This window comes from Charadrius vociferus, unplaced genomic scaffold, assembly GCF_000708025.1.
Source record: "Charadrius vociferus isolate BGI_N301 unplaced genomic scaffold, ASM70802v2 scaffold168, whole genome shotgun sequence".
NCBI classification, from domain to species: domain Eukaryota; kingdom Metazoa; phylum Chordata; class Aves; order Charadriiformes; family Charadriidae; genus Charadrius; species Charadrius vociferus.
In genome coordinates this window covers 644,225-655,791 of record NW_009649582.1, presented here as the reverse complement: position 1 = coordinate 655,791, position 11,567 = coordinate 644,225, and the positions used below count along the sequence as shown (strand labels likewise).

General features: G+C 32.1%; 1 protein-coding gene across 2 annotated transcripts in view; it reads right to left on the bottom strand.

Moving 5' to 3' along the window:
* Positions 1-11,567, bottom strand: part of CSMD3 (CUB and Sushi multiple domains 3) — a 715,473-nt gene that overhangs the window by 276,367 nt on the left and 427,539 nt on the right. For both annotated transcript variants that reach the window (XM_009890359.1, XM_009890360.1), the window contains 2 exons: positions 9,416-9,603; positions 6,773-6,961 (listed from right to left, as the gene is read on the bottom strand). In XM_009890359.1, the coding sequence (XP_009888661.1) occupies positions 6,773-6,961; positions 9,416-9,603 (377 nt within the window). The remainder of the gene's footprint in view (positions 1-6,772; positions 6,962-9,415; positions 9,604-11,567) is intronic.

Below are 11,567 nucleotides of genomic sequence, written 5' to 3'. Positions count from 1 at the left end.
AAACATCTATGGCATGCCATCAGGCACTCAGCGTAACTCTATGAAGGCTAGCAGATGGCAAAAAAAGGCATCAAGGGACCAGCATTTCACAAAACAAAGCCAAGTTGACAGATCTGAAATACAAAATGTGCACTGGTCCTGATAAGATGGCAAACAGCCCAAGCATATAATATCACTACTAGTATCTGACTCTTTCAGAGTGCAAAAGAAAACAGAAACACATGAAAATAAAAACAGCAGAAGGTAAACTCCATACATTTTTTCCAAATTCTACAAGAAAGCTTTCTTTCACTTTATCTGATTATACAGAGATGGAGGCTAGGAGATACTAAAAGTAGAATGAATACATAAATAAATGAAGTGCTGTCTTGGTGTTCTAATGTGAAATATGGAATAAAATGTGTTGCTAACACACTGATTAATATATTTTTTTTTGTTATGCAACCTGGGAAGCTGAAACAAGACATGCCCATTTTTTTCCCCTCCATTACTATGTTTTCAGAAAAATGAGAAACACAATAACAAAAAAAAAAAAAAAAGTGAACAAAATATAGAAGTGTCTGAATGAAATACAGATAGGTACCTAGATGTATAATATAAAGTACCTCTACAGCACTGTAGAAATGATGTGACAATTTAAGAAGCAACTTTTGGATAATTGTGGACGAAGATGAAAATTTAACTGTGGAATTTAATGGCTAAGGCAGTTGCTTAGGTGAAATAAATTCTTACAGTGCTGGGTTGATTACTTACATTTTATTTCATTGTAAATTATCATAACTTCATTTGTTTTGCTCTGTAACATAATCAGTCATAAAGAAGAGTTACAGCAAGCAAGTCTAACTTGGAAAATAACCCTATATAATTTGAAATTAATTTTTGGCCCAAACAATTTTAGAACCTTCATTCATGCTACTCATAAGTTTCTCAGTGGGAGACATGCAGGCCATACTTTATCCCTGAAACACATGAATAGTTGTAATGAAAACACTTGACTGGTGTCATTCATAAAATTACCAAGTTCCTTTTCAGGCCGTATTTCATGTTACTATAAAACTATTACAGAAAATCAATCTTCCAATACTAGAAATAGTCTCATAATTTCTATCCTAAATTTATTCACAGTCCATTTTTACCCATTTGTTCTTCCGCTAAATTGTCATCATGTTCTTTTCACTCTTGGATACTCACTTTAGAAGGCTGGCATAACACATTAGTATCTTTGACTTTGGATCAGTTAAATGAGACAGGTTTCCTTAATCTACTTCCTTACATCATTTTCCATCTCTATGACCACTGTGTTAACAATTGCAAGTATTACCCGTCTTTCTTGTCGCAGCAGCTGTGCTACACAAACATATTGCTAGGACACTTTACATTAGATTGTGACATTTTTGTTCATAGTTTTTGGTGTTTTTTTTTTTCAATTTTTTCACATCCTCTGTTTTATTTTTAACATATTTATATTTTACTGCAGAAGTCAGTCTGCATAATCCCTTCCTGCAGAGATTAGCCTGCATAGCTATCTTAACACTTGTTCACAGAAAAGCCACTTACATCTTAAATTTTGTTTTTTATACCGTGAAATAAAACTCAACAATCACTAATGATGTTCTCAGTCATCCGAGGTCTTTGAATAAGGTTTACTACCTATTTAAAACTAATTTATTTTGATGTAACAAGTAAGTCTCAGAGTTATGAAGGGTATAGCAATAATATGAAGTTATGAAGAAAACTGGATGTGAGAAGAAGGGGTCACCATACCCAAGAAGGACAGAAAACGATCACGATTTGTTATTTTAGTAAAGTGAGAGAAAATAATACAGATCTATATAAATGCATGTATCTGTATACTTCTACATATGGTGTTCACTAGCAATGCAGTAAATAAAAGTGATGTTGTTGTCCCTTTTTAGCCTGACTGAAGATGTTGATATATGGGAAATTAATATTTTCCATATTTTCAAATTATATCACTTACCATTTTGATATGTAAAGACTTTTCAAGAGACTAGCCATAGGTCGCCAACCACAACTCAGAAACTAACATACAATGATGTATCTCAATTTTCTCAAAAAAGAGAAAGTACACAGAAGAACAGAAGCCTTCAGAAAAAAAATTACTTTTTTCAGTAACTTCAGTAACTTCAGCTTGCTGCAAGTATAAATAATTGAAAACTTTTTGTTTTCAAAGGTGATGTTTAGAGAAAATACATATTTATAACTGATAAGTAATAATGATTAGTTTTATAAATGGTTTCAAGCATCATTGAGAAAGACTTGTACCGTATGCTAGTTCAGAAAGAAACAGGGTGAAAAGAAGATAAACCTATTAATATATAGAAGTGTTCGTGTATATATAAATATAAGTACATATGTGCACAAACACACAGAGGCCCCATTACATTCATTTGCTTAATTAACTCTAACTTCCAACTAAAAATCTAATTCTAAGGTGATTTTCATTTACTGTGTAATTTGATACTAAAAGGGAAATATAAATACAGTTAAAAATTATTGAAACAGTGAATTAGAATTTGGATCTCACATACTCTGCTTCATAGACCAAGAAACGTCAGCATCTGTCTTCCCTAATTACAGAAGGTCTAATGTGTCTTAAAATGTGATGCAGTCAAGTATTAACAAGTGAATAACAATATTGACACCGATTATAATCAGCTTCTGGAAAAAAACTTTGGACTTGAGTTATATTACACAAGAGACAAAATTCATAGAAACCAGCGTAGCCTAGATTACTCACAACATAAACTTGTATTTTTAACTTATTTAAATCTAAAACAGACCAAGACACACTATCTATCTCCAATTCTGGCATCCACCCCACTGAATATTTGCAGCAGATTTTTTAACAGTTGTATTTTAATAAAAGTATTGGTTTGGGTTTAGAGATCTCTTAACAGAAACAACATAACACTGCTGTCATATTTCCTGGATATGTACTGCACAAGTCATATTTGCTAATTCATTTGGACATACAGGCTTTTTCAATATAAACTTTATGTTTTCAATCTTGCTTGAACATTTTTCTCGCTATTTATTAATTTTCGTAAGTAAATGAAGATCAAGTGGAATGACAATATTTATTTTTAATTCAAATAATGAATAAGAATTATTATGTATTAGCATTCAATTTCATGTTATGATGAGGGGCATAAAAAACACTTTACACTCCTAATTAGGTGTCTAACTTTTGCATTAATTTTCCTGTCATTTTAAATTATATTAACACAATACTTCATATATTGGGTAGAATAGTTTTTCTCACATGTATGCAAAGCTTACAAGTCAAATTCTATTATAATATTCATATAGAAAGGACATGGTAAGACAACATTTTGCCTTATATTTTAAGCACTGGGAGGAAATTACAGTCAAGAAATTAAGGGATGTCCAGGTCGATAGGTACAAAATGAATCATATCTGGATGTTAGATAGAAATGGTGTGATCTTTTCTAAGCAAAGCTCAAAACCACCCATTTTATCTCTCTTAAGTATGACTATTTTCTGAAGGCCTGTACATATTCTCATTTGAAAATGGTGGTTGTTATTTATTTGTATGTTTATTTTCCTAGGTAATGTGTCCCACATTTATGGTATGTAGACCAAACCACATCTTCAGATAAACTATTTCAAAATAAATAAATGTACACAATAGTACCTATCTTTTTCTCTGGTCTGTGTGGATAAAAAAAACTGTTTACCCATGAACCAAAGAAGAAAAAAAAAAAGTCAGAAGTTTACTTCTTGATCAATGCCACCTCTTTTGAAAAGATATAGAAAACTATTTTGCCAATATAGCTATCCAGAAATTAGTTATACGTAACAACAATAAAGTGCTTTTAACAGTATCTTATTAACTGTCTACAGACTAATTCATTTCTCGAAAAGAGACTGATGGTTTGATAAAGACCATAGGTTTTACTTTTCATTCTTTGAAAAAGCCTTAACTTTATGTTTGTATAACTTATTTTAACACAGTGGATTCGCTGTCTTGAAAATTGTAAAGCAATTCAAGTACTGTATACATTCAAGTAGTTTTCACTACAGTGAAAGGATGAGAGGTAATGGATGCAGCTGGGGGATGGGAATTTTGTAGTAGACTTTAAGAATATTTATTGTGTGGCCAAACTATGGCACAGGTTGCTCAGAGAAGAAATGGAATCTCCCTCTATGGAGATGAAACTCAGTTGTGTAGGATCCTGAGCAAACTGATCTAACATCAAGATTGCACCTGCTTGTTGGGTTTGGACTAGATGATATTCTGAGATTCCTTTCAGCTATAGCTGTTCCACGATTCTGAAAATATTTTTTTTAAATATTTATCTTTAAAGAGCAGAAAAAAATTCTACTGTCCTCAAAGGCCAGAAAAATCTTTTTTTTTTTTTTTAGAAATGCTTTTCTATACTTCTGTATATATAAAACTGTTTGTATATATATGTATACACATACACACAGAGAGAATACATATGTGCACTAAGGAATACTGTGAATACCTTATCTATATAGACACATATAAAAATCAAAACTAGGGAAATTACCTGTGAAATCTTTCATGCATATCAATTATTCAAATATGAATGAGTTATACAGTCTGTCATAATCACTCCCTCAGGCTGGTCTGTCGGGCAGGAAAGAGTTTGTTCATTTTTGAACCATCATTCCCAGTATTGTCTAAATGTTCCTGTAGACAGCCAAGTGTGACTTCCCTGATAAGCTTTTTATGATGCTTATCTGTGTAACATCCAAACACCTCATGAAAAAGTTTACACTCCTTCAAAGAATTATGTTGCAGTCAACATGATATTTTACTTTGAGGAAGAACTGGTTCTAAGAAGTCTAAATTTTTTTATTTTCTACACCTTTCTCCTCCTCCAAAACACTTACACCCATGAGTTGTCATGATCCGTCTGCACAGTTATCATGGCCTGTCTGCATATCACTACATGATGTAATTATCAAAAAGAGATCCAATTATCAAAAAGAACAATCAAGAAAGGACTCTGTTCCTTAGAAACTGTCAGAGTAGTGCATTGAATGAGCAGGAACAGTGACCAATGTGTTTATTAGTGGCACAATTAATACAAATCCTTACTCGCAGTTTGTGTGAAGAACAGCCCATTTAACAAATGTCCTTTTTTCCCTTGGGGTGCAAGGACTCTGGATCCTATTTAAAAACATTCCACCAGGGAAGAAATTCAGCAATGAAATTAAAATGAGTTCAACCATGAATTGATTAAATTTACTAGAATAAATGTACTCAATCCTGCCTTCAGAGCATATTTATTCAATGGACAATTGCCATTTAGCAATGTGAACTGGAGAAAAAAAAATCTCATTTACTTAATGAATTGCATGCTAGTTCAGCATCTTGAGGAAGAAATTTATCACAATACATAAGTTTATTTCACAGCAGAGCACAGTATTCATAGTGAGCGTGTTAATACTCTTTGTTTTATATGGTTACCATCTAGTGCCTATCACCATAAGAAAAAACATGTCTACGGCCTATTCAGCAAAATATAGTCCATTTGGCTGTGAACTGTGGTAACCCTGCAACTCTTCACTCTAAGAACCTGACTGAGAAGCAGAATCCTTTAGGAAACAGGTTTGCTGAACTAAAGAGTGCCACTTTCAGGAAAGTAATTATTCACGCCCATTTCTACCACTACAAATTTTGAGTATCGTCATATACTGATATGTTTCCGTACGTCAAATCATACATGATTCAGTGAGCTCTTTTGATAGTCTTCATTCCAATTCAGCTTTTTCTTTCTAACTGAGTGTCCTGAAACACTAAGAATTGTTTTAGAAAAATATACTATCATACGCATTATATAACTCATAAAAGTTCCGTAGATTTTTATTTTTTTTTGTTAAGTACTACTCTAGAATTAAGTGGAGGCATTATTCCTGATAACATTTTTACCATCAGAAAAGCATGTACCATGCTCAAAGGAAAAAAAACCAACAATGTTTTGAGAGGAAAACATCTCAAATACACAGCCTAATGAACATCAATATACTTTCTTGATATTAAACGTAACTGATATCACACTAACTGGGAAAACAGATTATAAAGAAAAATTCCAATAAAAAGAGATGACTGAAGCTATTAGATAATTTTTCAAGCAGACTTGTTTAATAGTATGGTGGAGACTCCAAAACGCATGACGTTACTCAGTATAATTTTTTTCTGGTTTAACAATCATACGCTTAATCATCAGACATAATGTGGCCCTAATCAATTCCTACAGTGATTGAAGGGTTTTAAGTTCTGCTAATGAGCTACGGACACAGTGACTGACATGAAACAGGAGAAAATTCAGTTTCAAGTCAGGTATAAATAAACTGCATCTCATGTTTTGTATATCAGATCACCTGTGTCCATAGATGGATAACCAAACTTGAATAGCTAGTAGTACGTACAAGCTAGCTAGTAGCTTGTACTAGGTACTTTACAGCAGATATATACTAACCTTGCATGCCTTGAGCTAATTGGCAATCAGTTAGCTCATGGTAACATATATTTATATAGACATATTTTCAATAATCTGCCAATTTAAAGAATTATATATTATTCTTTACTTTTATTACTAAAGATTTCATCATACAGAGATATATAACTACTCTTTTTTCTTAAAAGTAGAGGTTTTACAAGCTCCAATATTTGACTCGTTTTGAGTAATAATAGTTTGGCAAACCGTGTATACGTAAAATACAGGTACTCTGTATTTTATTCATTCATCCTTACCATCACAAGTTGGAAGTGGGTGACTCCACCAGTGATTCTTTTCACATAGCAAAGGCTCCTCGTGACTCAGCCTATAACCTGGATCACAACTAAATGAGACAGTAGAACCTATAGAGAAGTCATGTCCATAACGACGTCCATGCACCGGTATGCCAGGATCCAAGCAAGAGTAAGTATTAACAGTTACACCTAGATTAAAAACAAACAAACAAACAAATGAGTTAATGAGTTTAAAAAACTATATTTTTTTTTCATTAATTTAAGTAATTCACTGTGTTGTGAGTGGGGGTGAAGGTTCCATTATCACATTTTTTTCAGTGAATTATCCTCGAACTATGTTTGTGTTACTGTTATAAGACATTATTAATTGCATCCCATCCCTGTTGCAGAGAAAAGCTTCACATAGTTTACAGGATATTTACTGTGATACTATGTCAGTAACATTAAATGATTTTGTCCCTGATGCCAGCGTTCAAAAGCTTTGATGATCACTCAAAATTCTGATTTCCAGCCTTTATTTTTTCCTGATCAAACTTTGTTATCCTAGCTAAAATGCTTTTTATTTCTTTTGATATTCATTTGAATTTTTTACATAGATGAATTATTTATGTGAATAATTCTTACACCTAATATTATTTGATATGTGAGATATTGAGAAGATAAAGAGTATCAGAAAAAGGAGTAAAGAGAAGTTGACTTCATAAAGAGAATTTTAATGTATGTTAAAAAATTAGGCCTTTTAGATTATTTCCCAGTGAAAAGTTTAACTTCATTATAAAATAATCAGGGGAAAAAAGAAATAAAGAAACAAAAAACTCTAGGAATGTTACTGAAGTTAGTAAATTAGAAGAAACATTCAGTGTAAGATTTTTAATGGGTTTTATTCCTTTTATTCTTACACAAAAGCCATAAAATGTCCTTCCTTACAAAGAAATTCAGTGTGGAAATAAATAATTAGCATAGAAAATAAGAACATGTAAAAGACTTCAGCCTTCAATAGGGTATTTGAAGAGAGAAATGCTGAATAAAGGACCGTTAGTCATTATTATCCAGAAAAGGGAAATCCAAACTGGGTTGTACTGGATAGTATAAGACAATGAACCAGTAAGAACTAAACAAAAATAAAATTAATACTAGACATCTGTATATAAATAGAGTATGTTAAGCAGAAAAGCCATCACTAAAAATGGTGTATTTTGTGTAAAAATGGTAAATGTGTATATTTCCAATGTTCTCTGATAGTATAAATGTAACTTTTATTGTTCACTAGTGCAAAGAGAACTGTGGAGTAGGGATCAGTTTTAGAAAAAAGGAATTTTATAATGAAATTAAAGAATTAATTTATAATGAAACTTCAGATTTCCTTTCCAACTTTATTTAATTGAAACACTTTGATATTTGTAGTATATTTGTAGTAAATGCAGCTTTCCTCTTTTGCTGTTCCCATTCCCAAAGTGTGATTTCTACTATTTAATATTATTCATTTAGCTAATCAATTGAAGAATTTAGTGGTCTCTGCTGGCAATATTAATCTAGTTTTCCTGATGTGTAATGATAACCATCCTTCAAACTTCAGAATGGATGAGAACTTAACAAAATCATCACTTCTTCAATGTAGATGATAGTACAAATAAAAGTATGTCAGTGAAGGGTAGGACAGTAAAGAATTTTTGAATATTAATAGATTTTTTTTAAGAAGAGACAGCCAGAATTTGACATTCACTGGAGTTCAAATTAGCCCAAATTTTACCTGGCGAAGTCACCTCAACATACAGTTTATTTAGTATTTTTATCATTAGTGGTCAGGAATAGTGAAAATGGCCAAAAATAATGTAAAAAAATAAGAACATCTGAAAATTGCTTGGTGGTTGTTCTAACCAATAGGAGTATGAAACAGAAATGGATAGATAGCAATGCGCTCATGACCTTTACTAAGCAAATTGAATAGTGAATACAGAAAAAATATTATTTCATATGAAAATATGACTTATTGCAACAGAAGGTATATTTAGAAACACAAAAAGTAAATGACATGATAATATATTAACTTATATGAATTTTAAGAGTTCATAAATATACAATCTTACAGATGCTTTCTGCAATGTAGTTTATATGATTATAATAAAGGAAAAAGAATACTTCTATATTTCAGAAGAAATCACATATGCATGTTTATAGATCCCTAAAAATCCATAATCAAGCAACTCCATAGCTTGATTTTCAGCTCATTAGTGTAAACTGCATTTCCCATTACCTTCAGTCAGAGCTGTAGGTACATCAATCAGGACAGTAATTCAGTTATCTGCTTAGATTTTCATAATCTTCCTGATCGCATGCAGTTTTATACACACAGAAATGTATTGTATAAAAGATAAGAATAAAAAAAAACATAGAAGCGACATCCAGAAGAAAGACATTTGCTTCTCATTACCATCTTCAGATTCTTAAAGCATGGAGCAGTACAGCAATGACATTAAATTGTAAATGAAATTACTGGTCATCCCTTTTGCAGTTTAACATCACGAGATCTTTCTCAGTTTAAATAACAGGAATCTACCAAAGATGACACTTGTGCACCTTTAAATTTATGACTAGGATAAACGTTGATGGGGAAATCAAACAATACAACTCCGAATTACTTACTTTCATAGTGAATCTTGAATCCATTGTTAGAACGACTGTTGTCAGTTGTAAAAAGAAGATAAATGAAATTGCTACTGCTAAACAGGAATTGTGGGACCTGTGTACCATTGTAAGAGCCCAGAAGTGGAGATAATAAATTTGGTCCATCATGAACTTCCAAAACATCATAATTGAGTTCTGTCTGAAATCTGGAATTGAGGAAACACACAGAGGCACAAATATAAGAAGGAGTTAAAACAAATTCAATAAACCCAAATGAAGTAAGCCATATTTTAAACCTATGCTCCTTTCTTGATCATATTATTTAATTATTTCTCCACATATTTATTTTACAATATCAATATAATAGTATTAATTATCCTATATACAATAATACAATACATAAAATATACAATAATACAATGACAAAATTTCAGGTTAGTGTCTTTATAAGATGAGAAATAAGTTTAAACTCCTTGAGCTGGTTTGTATTACAGGAAAAAAAGAGCCAGAAACACATATTTTTTCACAAAGATTAATATTACCTGCATATACTATTTTATAACACAAAATTATTTTTCTTTTGGGGAAAAATTAAGTCGATTATGTAGAAAATATGTTGATGCATTCTTTTATTATGTCCATTCCATTAGGCACAAATATCATCAAGGTACTTTATATTATGAACGAATCATACTCTGACCATCTATTCATAAAAATCATCTATAAGTAGGGATATAATTATTTAAGTCTGCTCTGACGCTCCAGTGACTGTGTGTCAGTTAAGGCTCCGTCCAAAATAATGGTAGAAGTTATGGAAAAAAAAAATAATTAAAAATCATATTTAGAAAGCAGTATAAAGCAAAATGCCTGTTTAGAGATAGCATATGTGCCGCCTATGTCAAGGACAAGCTGATTATGACAGTGCTGCTAGGTATCTCTTTGTCTTGTTTTAGATAGTAATGACAGTGCTGCTAGGTATCTCTTTGTTTGTCTTGTTTTAGATAGTGTCAGCAACCCCAAACACCTGTTTGGTATTTTGACAGTGTTTTCTCTCTTTCTTGCTATGACAGACCTTACATCAATCATACTGCTTTAATGGACTCTCTGATGGATTATTGAAAAACCCTTTTGGAATTAAAAAGAAACAATTAACAGCAGGATCCTACAAGGACCCGTCAGATATTGCTAATTCTCTCTCAGATTCACTCAGATGCCTAATTCGGCTTTGTGAAATCCATTCAAGGAACTGCATGACTAATGCCAATGTCCTGAGGAACTCCATGTTTCAGCATTTGTGTCCCATGAGTCTGAGCCTAAAGATCTAAAGGAGTCTGGTGAAACACAAGAAGTCAAATTAAACCTTCAAAATATGTGTTTTCTTTTATCCATGTCCTGCTGCTATGAAATAACATAGAAAAAACACAGAAATAAAGTAATAAGGAGTTACAGAAATTAAACAGAATAAGCCTTGAAACAGGAGAACTGAAAAACTATATTTTTTTTTCCTAGTTCTGACACGAATTCACAACAATACATTGCTAAAAAGCTACTAGGCAATAACTTGCTTTTTCCAGTACATGTTTTTCCCACTAATCCATAAAAAACAGAAACAATCTTGGAAACAGATCTTTTAGTCTTGCTCTGCTTTCTTAATTCCTTTATCAAAAGCATACTTGAGGTATAAAGCGTAAAAAGACATTGACCTCATAAATGCAAAGAAACTATCAGGCCAATCAAGACACGATGAAATTAAGCTGAGTCTCCAAAGACATAACAGAAATCCTCTCATAAGTACTTGTTGCTTAAACTATGTACAACACTGCAAACAGCAGAGAAATGAGATGAAAAAAAAATTAGTAAGCACCCAAGGGAAAAAAAAGTGAGGGCGGATTTTTAGTAAGATCAGCTGAAAGAAATTTGAACAGGGTACTATGTACAACGGTTTGCTTGGTTGTTTGGCTCAGAGAAGTGCTCAATTTAAATTTAATTTATAAAGGTGATGTTTATATCATTTTTTCCTTTAATACCTTTCTTCTTGATGCTCTAATTATCTGATATATTTGTATATCACCTTGTTATTCCCTGCTGTGAGGAAACAGTAGGGATTTATAGGCAACTGAATAAAAAATACTTTGTCCTCATGTAAGGCCACTCCAATGTTCTTTCCTGC